General features: G+C 41.1%; 1 protein-coding gene across 1 annotated transcript in view; it reads right to left on the minus strand.

Moving 5' to 3' along the window:
• Positions 1 to 16,808: 16,808 nt before the first annotated feature.
• Positions 16,809 to 23,357, minus strand: part of LOC120104997 — a 50,162-nt gene continuing 43,613 nt past the window's right edge. Inside the window, exons 4-5 of the mRNA XM_039117014.1 lie at positions 16,935 to 17,044; positions 16,809 to 16,842 (exon numbers count right to left, since the gene is read on the minus strand). Coding sequence (XP_038972942.1) covers positions 16,809 to 16,842; positions 16,935 to 17,044 — 144 coding nt within the window. The remainder of the gene's footprint in view (positions 16,843 to 16,934; positions 17,045 to 23,357) is intronic.

Raw genomic sequence — 23,357 nt, forward strand, 5'->3', positions numbered from 1 at the left:
ACAACACATCATGGCTTGCGTCTTCCACCGCCCCAGGGACAAGTTTGGCAATTTATTTTAGGAGCACTCCCACGTGCACGGTTTTATCTTACTTTCACGCATGCTTGGTCCAAAACAAAGGCTAACAATTAAAGCGATCATCTGATCAACAAGCCTGATGGTCAGAGCTGGGCATATGAGGTAAGACTTGGTTCGATGTTGCGACATCATGTATCAAAGCATTTGACATATATGAGATCTCATGCATGCGCACATAAGAAACACAACAATGCACCTCGTCCTTTATATACATCTTGATGTATGATATTTGACCAGTAGCACTCAGACTATGTGAGCATTAGACTTATCGAATGCCTACTAGGTGAGGAATATATGGATGTTAAAATGTCTGTGTCATCTGTTTGCCAGTCATGCGTGCAAGTCTAGATATATCGACTATGTTATAGTAATTCTAGATGCAACAATATATGCAATTCAGATAAAATCGACTCATTGTGTTAGGTGAGGCATAAATCTTAGAATGAACAGTCATCCGTTTGCCATTCACTGACATGGGAAGAGTCATGCATGCAAATCTAGATACATCAGCTATTTTGTACATAAATTTGGATGCGGCAACGAACGTCAGATGAACACCGTTTTCTAGTCCAAATATTGAGCCAAGGTATTGGCTCATATGAATATTTGACAGTCATGAATATAAGATAAATAAAATAACCACTTTTATTGCTTTATTTTGACATATATATATATATATATATATATATATATATATATATATATATATATATATATATATATATATATATATATATATTGTAAAGCATACTAGCTAAGAATTTCTAATCCTTCTTTAATTTACAATATCCCATTTGGTTTCTGATTTAGTTTAGATAAAGTTAAACTTAAAAATTAGGCATCTCTATGTTTTCTATCATTTAATATTTGATATCTTAGTCATTATTTATTGGCCAAGTGATTAGAAAGATTACCAGATTCTGTGTGGACCATTTTGACTACAATCGAGAGGACTGAACCGGATCTAGAAGTAAGATTTGCTGCATTAAAAAATTGGATCGTGTTCTAAAATTCTGGAAGCCATAACCTACCCATATGGCATCCAATTGAGGCATATTTTTTTTTTTTGGAAATCAAGTAATATTTTAAGCTCTATGACGTGATATCTCACCAAACGATGAGGCACACCAAGTAATTAATCATGATCAAATTCTATTGTTGGGGTCTTAAGCAAGCCCGTTTAAGCAAAAAAAAATTTCTTTTAGGAAAAATTTGGCTGATATATCTTCCAATTAGGAAAAATTAGATAGAGCAGCTACAAATAAAGTTATGTATAAGTCGAGATCTACATCCTGTAGAATTTTAGCTTCTTTATGATTATTGCCATCAAAATCTAATCTAGTAGATAGAAGGCTTCTGGCGGATCCGCAGAAGAGGAGGAAGATCCAATATGTGCTGGATGACCTATACATAGAGAATGAAGAAGAGCTCGAAAGTCACCGAAGCTGATCCAGTCGAGAATCCTTCGATGCTTAAGTCAGACAAGACTTCAAAAAAAAAAAGCAGAAAGGAGAAGAAAGTATTGTAGAATAATTTGAGATACATACTTGGCACCTTGAGCCCCTTTTTATAGATGTGAAGTCCTTGTTCCATTAGGGTTGGACTTTTCAAAGTCTTAAGTTAAGCGAAGAACTATCTCTAGGCTTTGCTTATCTAGATCTACCTAGAAATATAAGTGTAATACCTAAGTCGTCTAGGCCAGGTCCATTTGGCCAGCCCATAAGCATGTTTCAGCCTAAAAATGAAAGAAAAAAAAAGAAAAAAATATGATGCACATGCTGCGCACATGCGAGGAGAGAAGATGACTCCCGATGGGAGTCTTCTTCCTCTCGAGTTTGACGGACGGAATCTGACTCGGAGTTAGATTCCAGTTGGGACTGAGCTATATTTAGAGCTACTCCCCTCATCCCCTCCCATCACATTGAAGAGCCCAAGTCTCTGATCGACTCTATCACTGAATATTCTTTATTTTTTCTCCTTGAATGCCGACCACTTCCGACACCGTTACCATTGCTAACTATCGCTGAAAGCCAGATAAGAATCTGACAACCTTTAATTGGCCTCTCTCTTTCTCTCTCTCCTTCTTTCGTGGTCCTTGGAAGCTTTGATTCTCGCTGATAATCACCAAAATTTTGCCAGAAACTGGATGCTTTGTTTTTCCTATTTTTGTGAAAACCAGCCTTCTTCTTCAATTTTTTGGTTGTTTCCATCGCTAATGCCTGTCGCTGGGGTCCATCCCAGAACCCCTGCAGTAGCTTATGGCCATGGTCGGAGTTCTGGCCATTAGAATCCCTCTGTTTCATGGTTTAAGGGATCGAAACCTCTATTTTTGATGGGCTTGGGTGCTATCGGCCACCAATCATCACCGGCCGCCTGTTGGTCGGCCGTGAGTCTCCTGACCCCAGATACCACCACGGTTACCTTTTTCTGCTCCTTTCTAATTTCTTGGCTAGAGAGACAGACTCTGTTCTCTCTTCCTCTCTCTTTTCTCTCTCTTCTCCATTCTTTCTCTCTTTTATTTCTCTCTCTACTCTCTAGAGATGATAGATCCAATAAGATACTCCTCGTAGTGATTTTGAATCAATCATGGTTGAAGGGCAATGGTCCATGGTCGTCGGGTGGCGCGCTAGCCCCCTCTTGGCCCATTCCGGACATTTTTAGAATTGGTCACTCCTAATCTCTGTTGAGCCATCTATGCCCTAGTCCGAGCATGATTCGACGAAATCACCTTGATCGAACCAACCCGGATGTTGGGCACCCCTGCTTGGTCAGCCCTATGAGGGTATTGGAATTTAGAATTTTAATTTTTAAAATAATTATGATAAAATTTTAATGAAAATATAATTTAGGCTCTTAGAGGGACTTTTAGGATTAATTAGATCTATTAGATAGATTACATTCGCAAGATAAGTAACGTAACCTTTTTCTAAATTTATTGATAAATTATAAATATTTTCTAAATCGAATTATTCTAGAATTATTCTAGATGTATGGTGTTTTATTATTATTATATACATTTTTTAGAATATTGTATGATTCTTGATTGAATGCATTGATTTTGATATGGATTATGTTTGATTGAATTTGATATCTCATCTTACAATTTGGAACACTGAATATACTTTTAAAAGGTTGATAGTTATATGACTAGACATGTGACATCTTATTAGATCGAAAGTGTGATTAAGTGTGTAGAACTTTGGTTGATCTAAGCCATTGAAATTTGCTTGTTCTGAGAGTTGCTAAGGTCAGTTTCTTGATATGAGAGTTGTTGAGTCGGCTCTTTAACCTGAGAGTTGCCGAGGGTGTCTTCTCAATATGAGAGCTATTGAGGTCAACTCTTTGACTTAAGAGCCGCTGAGGTCGACTCTTTGACCTTTGCCCTATGACCCGGCCTTTAGAGGCCTTAAGCTTGGAAGGCATCTTTCTGTAAGTCGTTATCACTTAATGTCAACTCATAAAGGCTACAGTCTCCTTTGAAGAAGCTTCAGAAAGCTGTCCCTATATGAGGTCAACTTCTAGACTCTTACCCTCTAGTTCGGCCTTTAGAGACCGTTATGCTTTGGAGTTCCTCTTAATGGGTCCTTCTTTATGTCAGCTCTAGGAGCTATTATTGAGCGACGTCGGCTTATCTTTGCCTTTGCCCTCTAGGCTGGTCAAAGTCGTTATCAAGTGAGATCGGTATATCTTTGCCTTTGCCCTCTATTCCCAGCCTTAGAAGACCGAGTTACAAGAGTTTGGCTTAAGGTTGGTTTTTGGTCCTAGGCCATTCTAGTGTTTGACTTTCTGGGTTTTTTTTTTGAATGAGTTATTTGATATCTAGTAACCAATTGATCAAGTCAAGTATTGCCATCTCCCATCTGAGCCTAGGTGGTGCTGGAACTTTTCACCTCGGCTAGCTTTGCATGTGATCGTTTAGGTCAGGCTTGCCACTTTCGATCCAACCTAGTTTGGGTTAGGATTACCTCCTTAGCTAGCTTTGTTCGCCATCGGTTAAGTCACATGTGCCACCTTCGATCCAACCTAATCTGAGCTACGATTTCCTCCTTAGCGAGCATCACTCATGATCTATCAAGTCGAGCATGCCAATTTTGATCCAACATAGCCTGGGCTAGAATTTTCTCCTTGGCTAGCTTTACCTACGACCAGTCTGGTCGGAAGTGTAACTTTCAATCCAAACCAGCCTAAGCTAGGATTTTCCTCTTAATGATCCTAGGGACGGATCTCATGGATGTTGCCTCAGCCTAGTTTGAGCTAGAAAATTTATCCTTGTAGTCTCTACCGAGGATGGATCCCATTGGTGTCACCTCAACCTAGTTTGAGCTAGGATTTTTCATCCCGATAGTCCTTGGGATGGATCCATTGGTGTCCTCTTGGCCTACTTTAAGCTAGGACTTGAATTTTGGAGAGTTGTGAGCTATGAAAGCTAGTTCTCAAATATTTAAAACCATTTCGAAATGTTTAGATCAATAAATATTCAATTCATACATGGCAAATGTGTCATACCTATTTGAGTCTTGTGAGATATACTGTAGCTTAGTTTGTCCCCATACTTGGGTTTCGATCCCTTGTCACCGAGCTCAACAGATTTTTGCTATTTTGCATGCCAATAGAGCTAGCTCGATAAAGTTCATGTGCTGGATCCATCCAAAATGGTAAAAATAGATAGGGAGGCATCAAATTGATCTATAGCTACAAGTATGTGATGACGAACTGAAGAAATAGGTATAAAATAATCAATTATATAATCAAAATTAGGGCAAACAAAGGCCGAAAATGGAAAGAGCACATCTAAGAATTTAGGGTACGAGTTTTGAACCATTTACAAAATGGGTGAACCGAGCGGTCAAAGAAATTGAATTTCCTTGGACCAATCTGGTCAATGTAGCCGGGCCCAACCAGCCAACGCTAGATGTTGACAAGTCACCCAAGCTGATGATGCGGTTGGATCCACTAGACCGCCTCGGACTTAATTATTTGGTTATTTTTGCTTTTAAGTCCTTGATGTTAATTTTATTTCAGCATAGCCTTGCTCGGGTTAGCCGACTTGGCCTTTATTAGAGTCGCTTTGGGTTTAGTTGTTTCTTGAATTCAATTAGATCAAGTCAAGGGGTCAGGTAGCCACCTATAAATAGATGTGGTGAGCACCTATTTCAGCATGCAAAAATTAATTGAAAGGCTTTTGCCCTAGCTCTCTTCCCTTCTCTCTTCTCTTCTTGTGACGCCTTCCCCCTCTACCTAGGCCGCCATCCAAGGCCGCCGCCCCCTCCTTCATCTGGCTGCACCACCTCTGTCCCGAGAGGCCAGCCACCTCCTCCCTCTTCTTCCTCTCCTCCTTGATCCCTTCCAGCCTCTACAACAACTCCATCCCGTTGGATTATCAGCCCGTCCTTCCCTGCGCAGTCATCAGTCGGAGGCTGATATCTTAAGATCCCGATATTCTCTATAGACTCACGACCAACCGATGGAAAGCTAACGCGGAGATCTACAACATATCCAAAATTAAGATCGATCTGACGGACGGATCTTTAAAAATCGTATCTGCAATCAGGTCGGAACTACCCTTCCAGAAATCAAGAAGAGTCAAGAATCTTGGGATACGGATCAAATTCTATCGGATCGCATCAATTTGGTATCAGAGCAGTTCAATCCTTGGCCTTGGAAGATGGTGAACACCCGCTCTACAACCTCGAAGCAGCAAGAAGCGGCATCTTCAAGGGGCGTCGACCCACATCAAGAAGGCTCGCGATCACCCGCGGCCTCGGCGGACCTGAGACCCGATCTTGATTCCACCGACCGTCTCTTGGAGTTCTTGCGTGGGAATCAAACAACTATGCAGCAGAGCCAACAACAATTGATGGAGAAGATGGATACCACGCAACGCCATATCGAGATGATGTTGCAACTATTGCTAAATCAGCGGCAAGAAACTCCATCGGGGGGAGCTCCGCATCGGACCCGGGTGGAATCTCCGGCCCCTACCCGTGGACGACCAGGACGGAGGGGACCCCCTCCTCGTGAGCCTCTCCTTCCCAACCCACCAGAGGAGATGCGGCTGGACCAAGGAGAAGATCGACCTAGACCTCGACCCGAGCTCATACCGATTGGTGCACGCGCTAGGGCTCGGGGGATAGCCCGATTGGCATCGACGACGGGTCAGATATGGAGGATGATCCCATCCAAAATTTTCAGATGAGGAACCAGCGTGTGGGGGAGTACCCACGCCGAGGATATGAACGAGATCGGGACCGTAATGGAGATCGAGAGGGAGGAAATCGCGGACTGACTCTTAGGCTGAAATTTCTCAAGTTTAAAGACGGCGATCCTCTCGATTGGGTGTATCGAGCTGAGCAGTTCTTTCACTACCATGGCACAGCGGAGGACCAAAAGGTATTGATCTCATCTTTTCACCTAGAAGAGACCGCCCTGCGATGGTTTCAAACCGCCGACCGAGCCCGACCTTTCAACGGTTGGAAGGATTTTTCTGCAGCAATTTGTCGGCGTTTCGGCCCTACCGAGTACGATGACTTCCGGTCTATGCTATCAAGGGTCACCCAAAAGACTATTGTTAGAGCCTTTCAAGAGGAGTTTGAGAGGATCAGCAACCGAGTGGTGGGGTGGAGCGACTCCGCGCTGAAAAGCGTATACCTCGGAGGACTTCGTGTCGACATTCAAGCCAAGGTGAGGACTTTGCGGCCACAATCTTTGGAGGATGCTTTTGCCTTGGCCCTAATGGTGGAAGAGAAGATCAAGACCACTCGATCAGCGGCACGGGGCAGCTGGACCAACCCTCGGGCCGGCCAAACCGCATGGGGCTCCATCGGCCAGCCGAGAGCGCCGACGGTTGCAGCAGCCAACACAGGGCCGAGGACCCCTCTTCGCTTGTCAGGTGATGTCAAGAGGGTTGAGCGTCCACCCGGGAGGACCTTGACACCAGCACAAGTGGAGGAACGTCGAGCAAAAGGCCTATGTTTTCGCTGCGACGAGAAATTTACACCGGAACACCGGTGTGCGCGGCCCGTCGGAGCGGTGATGTTGATCGACGGATTGGAGGACGAGGCCGTGGCTGAAGATGGTGATGAGGTTGCTGAGGACGAGTCCCAAGATTTAGAGGCCAAGGAAGAGGACGTGCCACCTCAGATTTCATTGCATGCCTACTCCAAATCGGCGACACCGAAAACGCTACGCGTGGACGGCATGATCAAAAGACGTGTGGTGTGTATCCTCATTGATACGGGCAGTACCCATAATTTTTTGGATGAGAGGCTCGTCAAACAGACCGGTCTCATAGCAGAGCCAACATTGGGCTTCGACGTGGCATTGGGTGACGGAGCCACGTTGAGGGCGAAGGGCATATGCCGAGGCATCACTTTGACGATCCAGGGCAGCCAATTCAAGCTCGATCTCTATCCGTTGGCATTACGAGGAGCTGATTTGGTCCTTGGTACGCAGTGGCTGCAGAGTCTTGGCCTGGTTACATTCGACTTCGCCGAGATGTGGGTGACTTTCAGACGGAGCGGACGGCGAGTTAGATTGGATGGCATTCGGCCTAGCCCAAGGGCTGCACTTCAGCCCCTAGTCGGCTTGCCCGGACCCGGCGCGCACAGCTACTTGATGCAGCTCTTACCTCTGTCGACGGAGACCACGATGGAGGCAGGTATATCTATTGATTTGGCTGCTCTCTTACAGGGGTTCGCAGATTTATTTGAGGAGCCTCATGGTCTTCCACCCGAGAGGGAGCACGATCATCATATAGAGATTGTACCGGGAGCAGAACCGACGAATGTGAGGCCTTACCGCTACCCGCACGTTCAGAAGGAGGAGATCTCAAAGATGGTATGAGAGATGTTGGAGAGCGGCATCATTCAGCCCAATAGAAGCTCATATTCATCGCCGGTGCTGCTGGTACATAAGAAGGACGGGATGTGGCGATTCTGCGTTGACTACCGGGCACTTAACGCGATCACCGTTAAGGACCGATATCCGATTCCAGTCATCAAGGAGCTGTTGGATGAGCTTGCTGGTGCAGAATACTTCAGCAAACTTGATCTCCGTGCCGGATACCACCAGATCCGTGTCAGGCCCGAAGATGTGCACAAGACGGCGTTTCGGACACACGATGGCCATTATGAGTTCCGGGTGATGCCGTTCGGCCTCACCAATGCACCAGCGACCTTCCAGAGGCTCATGAATGACATATTCAGACCATTACTACGATGGTATGTCCTTGTATTCTTCGATGACATACTGGTTTACAGTCGTTCATGGCAGGAGGACCTAGAGCACTTAGAGGAAGTGCTGAAAATTCTGCGCAGAAATCAATTGAAGGTAAAGCGATCCAAGTGCCTATGGGCCGAGCCGAAGGTTGAGTACCTAGGCCATGTCATCTCTGCTGCAGGTGTGGAGCCGGACCAAGCAAAGATACATTGCATGACCGATTGGCCGCTACCCAAGTACCAAAAGGAGCTGCGAGGATTTTTGGGCCTAACCGGTTATTACCGCCGGTTTGTGGAGGGATATGGAAAGATCGCCACGCCACTGACCCTGTTGCTGCGAAAGGGCGAGTTTAGATGGACCGAGGCAGCGACGGAAGCGTTCGAGAAGCTCAAGGAAGCCATGACGACGGCCCCGGTTTTGGCGCTACCCGATTTCGCCAAATCGTTTGTAGTCGAGTGCGATGCTTCCGGTGCCGGCATTGGTGCTGTTTTGATGCAGGAGGGATGGCCAATTACTTTCATGAGCAAGGCGTTGTCCCCTAGGACCCGCTCGCTGTCCACATATGAGAGGAAGATGATGGCGGTCATCCATGCAGTCGCAAAGTGGAGGCCGTACCTTATCGGCCGCCGATTCATCGTTCGGACTGATCAGCAGAGCCTTCCATTTTTTCTTGAGCAGCGCATACATACTCCAGCCCAGCAGAGGTGGGTGTCGAAGCTTCTCGGCTACGACTATGAGATGGTGTACAAAAAGGGCGCAGAAAATCGAGTGGCGGATGCACTATCGCGCCATCCCGAGTCCGACGAGTTGGCGGCTTTGACTACGCCGGTTTTTCCTTTTATTTCAGACTTGAGGACCGCCACATGCCGGGATTCGGACCTAGTACAGATCCAGAGGGAGTTGGCAGCAGACTCGAGCAGTCATCCCGAGATCGAGGACCGAGATGGGTTGATTCTGGACCATGGGTTGATCCGCGTGCCCACCGATTCAGCCATGCGGCAGGTATTGATCCAGCACTTCCATGATACTCCTTTTGCTGGACACGAGGGATTTTTCAGGACTTACAAGAGGCTGAGCCAGAGCTGTACATGGGTAGGCATGAAGGCAGCGGTCAGAGCTTATGTACAGCAATGCGATGTGTGCCAAAGGGCGAAGGCGGATTCACTGCGACCTGCGGGTCTACTTCAGCCTTTACCGATTCCTGATCAGGTTTGGAAGGATGTGTCGATGGACTTCATTGAGGGGCTGCCATTAGTTCGAGGGTACTCAGTGATCATGGTCGTTATGGACCGCCTCAGCAAGTATGCCCACTTTTCGGCGCTCGCACATCCATTTTCTGCTCGACGGGTGGCAGAGGTCTACATACGGGACATTACTCGATTACATGGTATGCCTCGGACTATTGTTTCTGATCGTGACCGCATTTTTGTTAGCGCATTCTGGCAGGCTTACTTCAAACAGCAAGGGACGAAGCTTGCCATGAGCTCGGCTTACCACCCTCAGACCGATGGGCAGACGGAGGTGGTAAACCGCTGCATCGAGCAGTACTTGCGCTGTATGATTGGTGATCGGCCCCGAGAGTGGCTTTCTTATTTACCTTGGGCCGAGTATTCGTACAACACCGCTTTCCACTCAGCCATAGGGATGACACCCTTTGAGGTGGTGTATGGACGAGCACCACCGACGCTGCGAGTTTATGATCCACTGTCACATGCGGACCGAACAGAGGCAGATTTTGAGCTCTTAGACCGTGATGCTACCTTACGGCGGTTAAAGTTCCACATAACGACTGCGCAGAACAGGATGAAGTAGCTGCATGATCGGAAGCAAAGAGATCCAGTATACGAGGTGGGCGACTGGGTATACGTCAAGGTGCAGCCTTATCGACAGTTGACACTGCGGCCCATGGCGAACCAGAAGCTCTCTCATCGCTTCTATGGGCCCTTTTAGATAATGGAGCGCATTGGACCCGTGGCGTATCGCTTGGACTTGCTGACTACATCGAGAGTTCACCCGGTATTCCACGTGTCGCTTCTGAGGGCTCGGCTTGGACCCAAGACATCTGTCGGCCCAATCATACATGAGCCACCGGAGGACGAGGTAGTGGAGCCGGTTCGAGTGCTGGCGAAGCGCAGAATACGAGTAGAAGGACGACTGGAAACCTAGATACTAGTGGAGTGGCTGGGGAGGGCAGCAGACCAGGCCACATGGGAGTTTGAGACTGAGATACTTGATCGTTTCTCTGACTTCCGACCTTGAGGACAAGGTTAAGGGAAGCGTGGTGGAGTGATGCGGTTGGATCCACTAGACCGCCTCGGACTTAATCATTTGGTTATTTTTGCTTTTGAGTCCTTGATGTTAATTTTATTTCAGCATAGCCTTGCTCGGGTTAGCCGACTTGGCCTTTATTAGAGTCGCTTTGGATTTAGTTGTTTCTTGAATTCAATTAGATCTAGTCAAGTTAAGGGGTCAGGTAGCCACCTATAAATAGATGTGGTGAGCACCTATTTCAGCATGCAAAAATTAATTGAAAGGCTTTTGCCCTAGCTCTCTTCCCTTCTCTCTTCTCTTCTTGCGACGCTTTCCCCCTCTCCCTAGGCCGCCGTCCAAGGCCGCCGCCCCCTCCTTCATCCGGCTGCACCACCTTTGTCCCGAGAGGCCAGCCACCTCCTCCCTCTTCTTCCTCTCCTCCTTGATCCCTTCCAGCCTCTACAAACAACTCCATCCCGTTGGATTATCAGCCCGTCCTTTCCTGCGCAGTCATCAGTCGGAGGCTGATATCTTAAGATCCCGACATTCTCTCTAGACCCACACCTACCGCTGGAAAGCTAATGCGGAGATCTACAACATATCCAAAATTGAGATCGATCTAACGGATGGATCTTTAGAAATCGTGTCTGCAATCAGGTCGGAACTACCCTTCCAGAAATCAAGAAGAGTCAAGAATCTTGGGATACGGATCAAATTCTATCGGATCGCATCAGCTGATGTGGTAGGTGATATGTTGATGTGGCAGAGGATGTGGCTTCTTCTCAATGGGTCAGATTTAGGTTGAAATATGACAGATCTAAACCCAGATCCATGAAGAGGTTTCGCTCTTCATGAGGCTTTGGATCTGAAACCCTAGAGCATGGTTGTTAGAGAGGGAAAGGCCTATATTAGAGAGAAGGCACTTAAAGGGAGACAAGCAAGGCGCTGCAGGAGAGCAAGGGCAAAGAGGATTCAGGTAGCAACATCATTGACGATAGCAATGAACAAAGGTAGGCAGCCTAAGTTGATGGCGGGAAGCTGGAGCTCAGCAAGGTTATTGCTGAGGCAATGCTCAAATGAGGTATCTAGCTTCTTGAGGGCATCGAGGTCGAGCACCTCCACACCATAGCTCTATGACTTCTCCACAACCTCCAGGAGACAAAAGTTGGTCTTTCAATGTTGTTGGCAGTAGCTGACGGGTGGGGGCTTTATTGTGCTTCCTCTTGATGTAGAGAGCAGTAGAGGCCATTCATGGCAAAGGTCGTCAGCCATCGGCAGAGAGAGTGGAGATTAGAGAAGGGCAAGGTTGCTGGTTCTCGTGAAGGAGGAAGTGATGATGGGTCTCATCGGAATGGAAATGTCATGGAAATGATGTCATGGAAGAGGGGTTGATCATAGAGCGAAAAGGGCAGTGATCAGCGATGGTGGCTCAGGCTGCGTTGGCATCATCCTCAGCCTTGGCCTTCTTCCTCTTTCACATAAAGAAAGTTGGTGGTGGAACCAACCAAGATGTATGTCATCCGACCCAACCTCAGACTCTTTCTTCCCGACCTACATGGATGCAGATGAACATACCCTTGGCAGCCTTCATAGGGGACGGGGGCACAATAAATGTTGGATCTAAAGACCACAACCATGGTTGCAGTTATAGTGGCAACAATGGTGGAGGTGTATGCTCGGTTAGGCTTCTTGGTCTCACCATTGCCGAACTCATTATTGTTGTCAAGCTTTTTGGTGGAGAAGAAGGATCCAGCCTCACCGAGACATTGGTGCTCTGGTTGCATGGTAGAGAAGAAGCTAGGATCTTGGATCAATCCAAAGCTCCAAATTGACTGGAGGAAGAGAAGATATTCGATGAAGGAAGAAGACTAGGTACATTCTCATTTCCCATAGACAATGCTAATATGTTGCCTCCCAAATCCAATTTGCTAGATGGAAGGCCGCTAGTTGATCTATATTAGAGGATGAAGATCTAATATGCATTGGATAACCTAAACACAAGGAAGAAGAGTTCAAAGGTTGCCGAAGCTAATCCAGTTGGGTACCTCTTGATGTTTAAATAGGGCTTTGAGGAATAGCAAAAAAGAGAAGAGAGTATTGTAGAATAATTTGAGATGCATACTTGGTACCTCAGCCCCTTTTTATGGATATAGAGTCCTTGTCTCACTATGGTTGGACTCTTTAGAGTCCTAAGTCAAGTGGAGAACTATTTCTAGGCTTTTCTTATCTGAATCAGCTTAAGAATATAAGTTCAACTAAAACTAGTCCCTACTATGCCACATGTTAGCTTATGATTGGAAGATGAGATTTAGCCAAATCAATGATTATTTCAACTAGTTATATCTATTTTGAAAAAGTTACTTTCACTTTCAACTAGAAAAGAAATTCAACCCGAATTGTATAAGGGAGACCTTAGTAGTATAAATAGAGACTATGCAACTCGATTTATTATCCATAAATTAAAGAAAAAGAGACCTAGATCATACTTTCATCAATTTTTCTACTTTTTTTAAAAAGATTCGAGATGTGTAGGTTGAAAAATTATTTTCTTCTTCTTGATCGGATCACCAAATGAAGGAATAGAGTTAGATCTTAAATTTTCTTACAAAGACTTTATTTCAGTTGGGAGAAACCACTATTTCAACTCAATTCGCATATAGGAATTATTTCATGTGTAGGACCTTCTACATTACCTTATCTTTAAGAGATTTCCAATAAGATAATCTCCATGCAGGTATTGCATAACAAAATTTAGAGAAAGTATGATATCAACAAATGATGTTTTCACATTTGCATCTGTCCAGAAATTTCGTCCATACTAAAGCAGGATACAACAATAGCATGCGAATAGCTTCATAATTGATATCTTTTCCTATCTTTAGGATTGCATATGCTCTATTACTTAACATGTAATACAATAGGGGTGTGTAAAAAAGGGGCCAAACTACGAACCTAACCTAAATCGGTCTCTTTGATTTAGTTTATATCCTTTTTTTTAAAAAAATTGGTATGGTGTTGGTTTGAAAAAGTCTTGAAATAAAAATATTCAATTCAATTTCTATTTGAGTTTTTAGAAAACTGATTCAAATCGATCCGACTTGACCCCTATTCAACCCACATATACATATATATATATATACACACACATACATATATATATACATATATTTATGTATATATACATATATATATACATATATATATACATATATATATATACATATATATATATATATATATATATACATACATACATACACACACGTTCAAACCAACTTGGCCTGAACCCAACCTGGCCCATATGTATATATAAGTATACACATTCAAACCGAACCGACCTAACCCGACCCATATGATATACGTGCATATATATTCTTTTTTTTTTTATATACATATTTAGACTTAGTCTAGTCCATTTAGTCCAGCCAATTGAACATCAATATTATATTAAATAAAATTTTTATATTTTGACTTAGCCCAATCCATGCAGTCCAACCCATTGAACATCAACTCAATAAACTTAACCAAACTAAACCAAATTTTTTGGGTTTGTTTGAACCCCCTTATTTTAACAAGTCAGTTTAGTTTTGGTTTCAGTTTGAGAAAACCGATTTTAATCAGTTCAATTCCAAAAATAATCCTAAACTAACCCAACCCAAACAAACCATGCACACCCTTATATACATATGTGGGTGCAAAGTCCTAATTGGATTAAGGCCATACACTACTTCAAAAGGATTACAACCAGTAGTTTGACTTGCGAAACGGTTGTAGGCAAACTCCTCCTAAGATCCCACTGACGAATGTTTTTACCCACTCACGGTTTGGTGCTTCAACTTTCTGCCCTCTTCTACCACGGCCTCGACTAGCCATGATGCTATGATACCAATTTGATGTCGAAAAAATAAAAGGAAGAGAAGACAAACAACGAGCAAACCAAAACTACCTAGAATTTGAGCATAATGGTAAAACCAATTTTTTAAGGACAAGGACAATGGATAGATAAAAACTCACTACCCAAAGAAATCCACCCAAGGGATACAAAGTTTGATGGAAAAAAAAACTCACCACCCAAAGAAATCCATCCTTGGAATACAGAGTTTTAATTATCACTACTCACAGACAATCTCTCTGAGATGCATAGCAAGAGCATGCTCACCAGCCAAAGAAATGCTTAGAGATACAGAACACCCAAAAGAAGGAACCCATCAAGCCAAAGGCTTAATCCTTAATTCACTCAAACTTGAAATTAAATTTTCTAAAAATATAACATAGGGCATCTCTTTATATATACACATTTGGAATGCTTTTCAAGCAATTACAATCAATAATCCTAAATGTAAGGAGAAAGAAAAACACCATAAGAAAAAAGATCATAACCAAAAACATGAGAAAAAGCATCCCAAACTTAAAAAAAGGAAAAAACATCATAAATAGGCTTTCCAAAATTTACCTTTATTTAGGTATAAATCAAAAATAAATTGCCATAATCCCTGGTTGAAAAAGACTCTCCTTAAGCACCCGTGTCAAAATTGCCATAGACAAAATTTCTTTTTTGTTCTGCCGTTTGAAAAAAACTCTCCTTAAGCACCCGTGTCATGAAATTTGCCTCCTATAATAGCCATCATTCTAGCATCAATAAGGAACCTTATGAAGCCCTTTATGAAAGAAAGTGCAGGTCTCCGCTACTGGGATGATATTGGTGAAAAGAAGTTATTGGGTCCTGAGTTAGTCCAAAATGCCAGGAAAAAAATTTATTGATCAAGAAAAGATTCAACATAGCTCAAGATAAACAAAAAAGTTAGGCAGATAAGAAAATAAGAGAAATAGAATTCCAAGTGAGTGACTTTGTTTTCTTGAAGGTTTCACCCTCAAAAGGTATCATGAGACTTAGGAGACATGGTAAGCTGAGTCCTCGCACATCGGGCCCTTTGATATTCTCGATAGAGTAGGAGAGGTTGCTTATAGATTGGCCCTGCCGCCTGAGCTATCCAATGTATACAACGTCTTCCATGTTTCTTTACTAAGAAAGTATATTCTGGATCCGAGTTATATGGTGGAGTATGAGCCATTGCAAGTTGAAGAAGATTTGACTTACAAAAAGCTTTCCATATGTATTATTGATCACAAGGAGCAAGATTTAAGGTGGTGCAGTATTTCCTATGGGAAGTTCAGTGGAGCAATTATTCAGAAAGGAAGTCTACTTGGGAGCTTGATGAAGAGATGAAAGCTAAGTATCCACAGCTTTTCAAAACTTCATGTATGCTAATTTTGAGGACAAATTTTTTTGAAGGGGGACAGAATGTGAGAGCCTAGTCCATTGACCGTTTTGCACTTGTTTTGGGCTTGTGGGCCGGCCCGAAGAGGCTAGCCCAGCCCTTCATGTGCACTGCATGTGACGAATTGGAAGAGGACAACTCTGGCAAAGATTCTCCTTCCTCCCCGATTTTGATCGCGATCGCGATCGAAATAGCTATGTTCCAAGCCAATCTAAACACCGAAAAGCTCGAATTTTTGCCTAAATAAGACTCCCCATCCTCCTCCTTTGAGACCCATCAATGATTAGGGCTTGGGTTCTCTCGATTTCAAGCTTCGTTCTTGAAGTTCTTCCTCCAATTTTTGTCGAAAAGAGTCGTCGGGAAGCCTCGCCGGACTGAGGGATGAGTTCTCTATCTTTTTCTCTTCCTTCCATTATGTTTTGGGCCTTCGTTCCCATGGATAATATTTCAATTTAATAGGTACATTGTATCATTATCTTGATGTTTATTAGTTAACCCAAAAAATCAACAAAAGAGGGACACATGGCATGTACATGGATGATGACACATCCCAAACTTGCTACACAAGCTAGACATGTGAAAACATTTTTGGCCCTCATGACTTGATATCAATAATGTCACATTTTTGGCCCATCATGGAGCATAGATAAAGTCACATGTCCAACCCATGATAATGCATCAATGATGTAATATTTCTATCCAATAACGGAGTATCGCGAGCATCATATTTTCAGCCCATAATGAAATATAGACGTTGTCATCTTTCCAGCCTATAACAAGGCATCAGTACTATCATGTTTTCAATCCATGTAAAGGCACCGACGATGCATAGCTAGTCGATAGGATTTATACCAAATTCAATTTATCAAGTGTTCAAATTCACATCCAAACATAATCAAAATCATTTTTCTAAGCTTTATAATAGAGTTATAGTTCTAAAGTTTTCCAAACTTGTTCCATGATAAAAAAAAATCCAAACCACAACTAATCATGAATACTGTTTTCATTTAAAATAATCCTAGCCAAAACCAAGAATATGAGAATCTCACAATCAAAACAAAAGTTTAATAGCTTAATAAATCACAAAAAGGATGTGCTAAGGATACTTACCTCAAGACATCTAATCTATTGACTTGCAAAGTGCAATTGATGATAATCCAATTCAAGTGGTGCACAGTCTTAACAACATCCAAAAACACCGAAACAATCCCTTCAACAACCTAATAATTATTTACAGCATATCAAAATACAACCTACATTTGCATACAAATGATTTCCTAGAATTATTTTGAAAGTCTTGGTAAAGGTCACTAGACCCAAAATAGAGTCAAGGCACTACCCAAATAAGACCTCTCTATCTTTTGAATTGACCAATTATAATAATAATAAAATCCAGAAACAGATTTTTATATATTTATATGTACAACACAATATGCCTCATGATCTACATTTAGAGTCTAACCATATGGTTCCATATTCTGAATTTCAAGAAAATAATTTACTGAATTTTAACTTCTGAAATATTGTATCCTCAGCAGAAAACTAACAAACAGAAGTTTTATTTTGTAGAACTGAAATTAGAGAAATATAATATTAAATAATATACTATTCGGTAGTTGAATTTGCTAAAATTTATTGTACAAAAATTACTGTGTGTAGTTCTTTATTTGCAGAATTGAAGACACTGAAATGTAATGAACAAAAACTAATAATTTGAATATTACTTTGCTGAAATTTATTGCTTAGAAATTAAGTACATGTTTTTCAGTTTGCAGAAATTAAAAACATATTCCTTTTGCTGGAAACTAATTTTGTGGAATTTATTTTGTACAGAATTCTTTTTTTTAACCAATTAATATTTAAAAAAGTATTTGCATGTAAAAATAATATTAGAGAGGATAGAAATGTACCAGGAGACCCTCTATCTGTTATCATGGAATCACACCCTCCCTTCACTGCTTCACATAGGATGACATGTTAGCGCAAGGGACATTCCCATATTTTCTCCTATTTATAATATGAAAATATCCATCTCAGGATCTTATTCTGTGCTCATTTGACTATCGTACTGAACTGGCTCAATTGTTGGATATTAAATAAATAATTAGCATGGAGAAAAATTGAACTCAAGACCTCCAGTAAATCCGACCTCCAGCAAATTAAACTTAAAATTTATAATAGATACATATAAGATATGCTGAACCAATTTGAACCAGCATGATACTAGGTTGGCACAAAGGTGGTTTCACTCATTCTGCTCAATTTGGGGCAAATCAGGCTCCTACTCTTTTTCTCTTCTTCTTTCTTATTGTCAATCTAACCTTGGGGAATATCTATCACAGAAGCAAGGGTAGTGTTATAGAGGGCTAATCAACTATTTCTCCTCATTTTGTTTGCATGAGTTTGTTAGTTGATATGAAGGCTTTTATGGTTATTGATTGCACAATACTAGGAAAAAGGACAGCAGAAGACTTCTTCTACCTTCTTGACTTTTCAGCTTGTATATGTGATAAATTAACAAGAAAAAACATATTTCGAAAAGAATTCAAATCCTCGCACAAAACAGGGGAAGAGCATAAACTAGAACAAAGTAGATTTTTCTTCTTCTTCTTCATTCCAGCACTACAAACAAGTTCTCATACGTGGGTAACTAACAACATATTAAGTAAACATAAGAACTTAGTTAAACATAACAACAAATAATATTGTGTACAGTAAATTCTAGATTTCTAGCACACTAACGTCAACATGCGCTTATACAAGCTCCAAAATACAAGCCAAGAACTTATACAAAAGAAAGAAAAATTAGAGAAACACCACCTTTACTTTAACCAATTTGCATTGACATCTTCTGGGCTTTAAAATTTTTTATTTGGATCCTTTGAGTTACCATCATGGCCAAAGATGATTCTGCTGTTCATGACCATTAGCAGAGTGGTGTTATGTGCCCATCACCTGATAACTTAAATTTCTTTTAGGACTAAAATTCCCCTAGAATAATTAACTACTTTTTAAGATTTTCGATACACTATATATGATTAGCAATGCTGATTTTGTCGAGTATTGCTACCACAATTATAGTGAAAATAGGAAATAAAAAATCTGGTCATGTCCATCTTGAAGAAAACATCCACCAAGGTAATCACGTCAAGCCAGGCACTGTGAGCTAGAAGATCTGAAATACATCCAGCACTTAATGGGTTTACTCGTTCTGAGCATACTATGGTGTTTAAAATTATTGTATCTCTTGGCATTTTACCAAATACTTGTCGTGTATATTAGCCGAACCACAGATAGGATCGTCTAGATGTTGGTGGGGGGATGATCGTGAATGATAGCATAGAGAGGAGGCAGGGTAGAAAGATAATGGCTAGCGGTAGCAAAAGATTGCGGCTTGCAACTAAGGGAGAAGAGAAGGGTGTCTGCACTACTCCCAATGCCTTATATTCCATTGACCTCAAATCAACATCATCAAATGTCTCCACACTTTGTTCCTTGTTGTGAAAACATTGAATCACTTTTCGTTTACTAATAAATAGGCATTGCATGAAGAACTGAAAGGTAAAATAGGATTGAGTGGAGCAAACCTATAAGGTGGAATATTCCTCTCTTCAGTATAAAAGAAAATCACCATCAGATGTAACTCCAAGATTATTCTACCTCCAAAATTTGGTTTCAAGGATGTCACACACATGATGTCCTAAATTTCTAAAACCAAAAAAAACTTCTTATGATCATAGTCAAGTGCTACTTGGGTTGAGGCTTGAACATAGCCCGACTTCATAGATAAAACTTAGTTCTTGAGTCGAGCTTGCACTTATTCATTATTTTCTTGGATCAAGCTTGATATAGTGTTAAAGATTATTATTTATTGTTTATTATTATCCTTGATCAAGTTTCATATATTGGTATAGCGGTACAAGGCAAGGACAAAAAGGAAAGCGAAGAAGGTGTGATAGGAGCAAGGAGGTCGCAAGGGTGGGCTTGAAGTGGAGGTCAATTCAGATAACAATTCAAAACTCGGACAGTAGAGTTTATTGGGCATTGAGGTTCGGTTCTCCGCCTCCATCTCCAGGCGATGGAGGAGGCGTGAGAAGAATTGTGGAAGGCGGAGGCGAGGAGGAGAAAGAGGCGGAAGATAGTTGAGATTGATTCATAGAGAAGGGGTAGCACATGAGAAAGGTGAAGCAAGATGAAGAAGGAGGAGGTGGAATAGAATAATATAATTTAGGGAAGCGAAAAGGATTACGTAAAAGGCTTAAGAAGAATATAATATTTTAATCTTTCGTGATGGCTCACTAATAGCATGGGATGGTGGATGTGTTGTAAGATCGCATTGGATCAATATGGAAACTCAATTGACCCATTAAAAGTTTTTAAAGCCGAGGAGGTATGAGTGCAAAACGATCAGAATAGAGAGGGTGTTTCTATAATTTTTCCAAAAATAATCGGTGTGTTACTACATTGTTGTCCACTTGGGGCAGGACTAGTAAAAATCGATGCGCTTTCTGAAATCTCAACTATTTGGACCTGAATCTAAAGAGAGGGGTGGCCTAGTTCATGAGACTCTCACAGCTGCAGAATTTGGAGAGGGTCATATCACACAGCCTTATCTTCTTCGCTTACCAAGAGATTGTTTTCATCTTTTATGCTGATGAACTTCAGGCTATAATGAAGCAAGTTTATTGTTATGCCAAAATTCACCCTCTTGGATCCAAATCCAACTGGTCCTTACATATTTAGGGTTTGGTCACAAGTTTAGACTACAATTCTCTATAAATCTAGGTAGATTGGGAGGTGCCAGAACCTCACCCAGTAGCATGCCTACTAATAACATAGGATATGGTAGGATTCAAAACCATGCACAGTAGCTTGTCCAGGCTCGTCATATTATATAGAAACAAGCCAACCAGCCAACGCATGGCTTGATTCGGCTCGTTCATAGCTTAGTTTTGCAGTTAACCGTAATTCTCCCGAATTTTTCACTAGAAAAAGGTGAAGAATTTTGTAGAGTGAGTCCGTTGACAAGCACTGCACCGAGATACTGTTTGGCTTCTTAAAAATACAAAATGCTCGGCCTAGAAGGCAACACCTAGTGCGGGTTCTCAAATCCCGTGGCCTTTGTCGAGCTCTCCTTGCAAGGTGGCCCACATTTTGGTTCTTAAGATTCCTGGACAACTTGGAGACTCCTCAAAGGCACCAAAAGGCAGCGCATTCTAATGCGATGTTTTGGGTCTTTAAAATCTTCTCATTTTATCGAGGAGCCGAAAGTGCAATAAAGAAGGGACCTTCCTTCGAATCTTGTTCCAACTTTACGGGTTCAAACATTCAACGTGACGCGCGTAGCATCCATGCTTCCGAGCGCCGACAAAGGCAGACATTCATCACGGAGCATCCATCGTTGCCGATACTTTTAAGGTGTCGGCAACTAAAATTTTTATTCTCACATGGCCGATATTTTTATAGTGCTTTCGAAAGAACCAATAATAAAATTACTAATATTTATAAGCATCGGTATATACGTTAAAAAATATTAATAAAAAGTCAAATTTTTCTTAGTGATCATGAGCTCTCCTACTTTATAGAGGTATTAATGGATAGCAAGAGAATTATTTAAAATAATTATTTTCAATTAATTAGTAAAATACAAGCAAAATACCTCTGATTCAGAGGATATGACAAAAAATAAATATAAGATATTAAAAACTAAATATTGATTTACATTTAAAAAAAATAATATATCACCATCAAATATGTGATATAAAATTACTTTTTATGTCCAAAGCCCCATACTCGGTCATAAGGATAACGAAGTCTTTAATAATAAGTACGGATGCAAATGGGCCAGGTCAACCTGTGACCCGACTTACATAAAACCCGATCCAACCCGAATTTTAGGACCCGCGGGGCCGGATCGGATCCTAAATTTGGAGCTGTTCTATTTTTTGGGTCAGATCGGGTCCACCCAATTTTGATTCGGACCTAGACCTGATTCGACCCATTTTTTGGATCAGTTTTATACTATTATATAGTAGAATTTTGAATATAAAAATACATAGATCCGGATCCGACTCGAATCCGATCCGATTCGAATGATCCGTCGGGTCAAAATTTATAGGCATGGACCCGATCCGACCCGAGCCGATTTTTAACTGGATCGGATCTGGGTCTAAAATTTAGATCCGAACAAAAAACCGGATCAGATCGGAGTCAGTTAGAATCCAACCCGATCCGACCTACTTGCAGCGCATAAAAAAAATAAAATTATCAAGACTGCAACAATGCATCCTCACCTTATTTCTAATGTAATGAAAAGAATCTTTCCTAATCACTGACTACCGCAAAAAAAAACCCTTCTAACTACGTTTCTCTGGACTCCAGTCGGATGCCCTCCCTTCATTTCCTTGTTGGTGTCAGCCATTCCCTCTCTCTCCTAATCACTAACATCCAAGAAAAGGGCTTCGGATGGGAATGACACTCATCTGTCAGACAACTTTTGGATACTTCAACATACTTAGGCCCTATTTGGGGGAGCTTTTGGAGGGCCAGAAAGCACTTTCTGGCCCTCCAAAAGTACTTTTAGATGAAAAACTGTGTTTGGTAAATTTTTCAAAAAGCTGTTTCAGCTTTTGCGGGAAGCTGAAAACAGCTTTTGGGAGGAAGCTCCAATTTGGAGCTTTTAGGAGGAAGCTGTTTCAGCTTTTTCGGAAAGCTGTATTTTTGACAAAAATGTCCATATTAAAATAACATAATTACATAGTTTATCCCTGTATAAACCTAAAAATCTGCTGGAGCCAAGAACCCAAGCCGTCAGACTCCCTTTCGTAAGAAAATGTATTTTTCTTTTCAATTTTTGTATGCATCTCTTGAACCACATTTTAGAAGAAAAAAATTTTATTCCTTTTCCATACCTTTCAAAATCAATCTATTGTTTTTTTTTTTTATCATCAACCTCGCGGCCCACGCTGAGGTCCTCCTCGAGCGTGGACCACACAGAAGAGCCCCTGGACCGCGGAAAATTATTTTATGGAAAATTATGGGAAATTATTTTATACTAATAATTATAATATTTTATACCTTTATTTTTGTATTATACTATAAATATAATATCATATTATATTATATCATAATACATTAATATGTTATGTTAAATAATTTAATATTATGTTATATTATGAAAAATTAATTTATACTAACAATTATAATATTTTATACCTTTATTTTTGTATTATACTATAAATATAATATCATATCATATTATATCATAATACATTAATATGTTATGTTAAATAATTTAATATTATGTTATATTATGAAAAATTAATTTATACTAATAATTATAATATTTTATACCTTTATTATTGTATTATACTATAAATATTATATTATATTACATTACATTATAATACATTAATATGTTATTTTAAATAATTTAATATTATGTTATATTATGGAAAATTAATTTATAATAATAATTATAATATTTTATACTTTTATTATTGTATTATACTATAAATATAATATATATTACAT

The sequence above is a fragment of the Phoenix dactylifera genome, unplaced genomic scaffold (assembly GCF_009389715.1).
Source record: "Phoenix dactylifera cultivar Barhee BC4 unplaced genomic scaffold, palm_55x_up_171113_PBpolish2nd_filt_p 000162F, whole genome shotgun sequence".
In the NCBI taxonomy this organism is placed as follows: domain Eukaryota; kingdom Viridiplantae; phylum Streptophyta; class Magnoliopsida; order Arecales; family Arecaceae; genus Phoenix; species Phoenix dactylifera.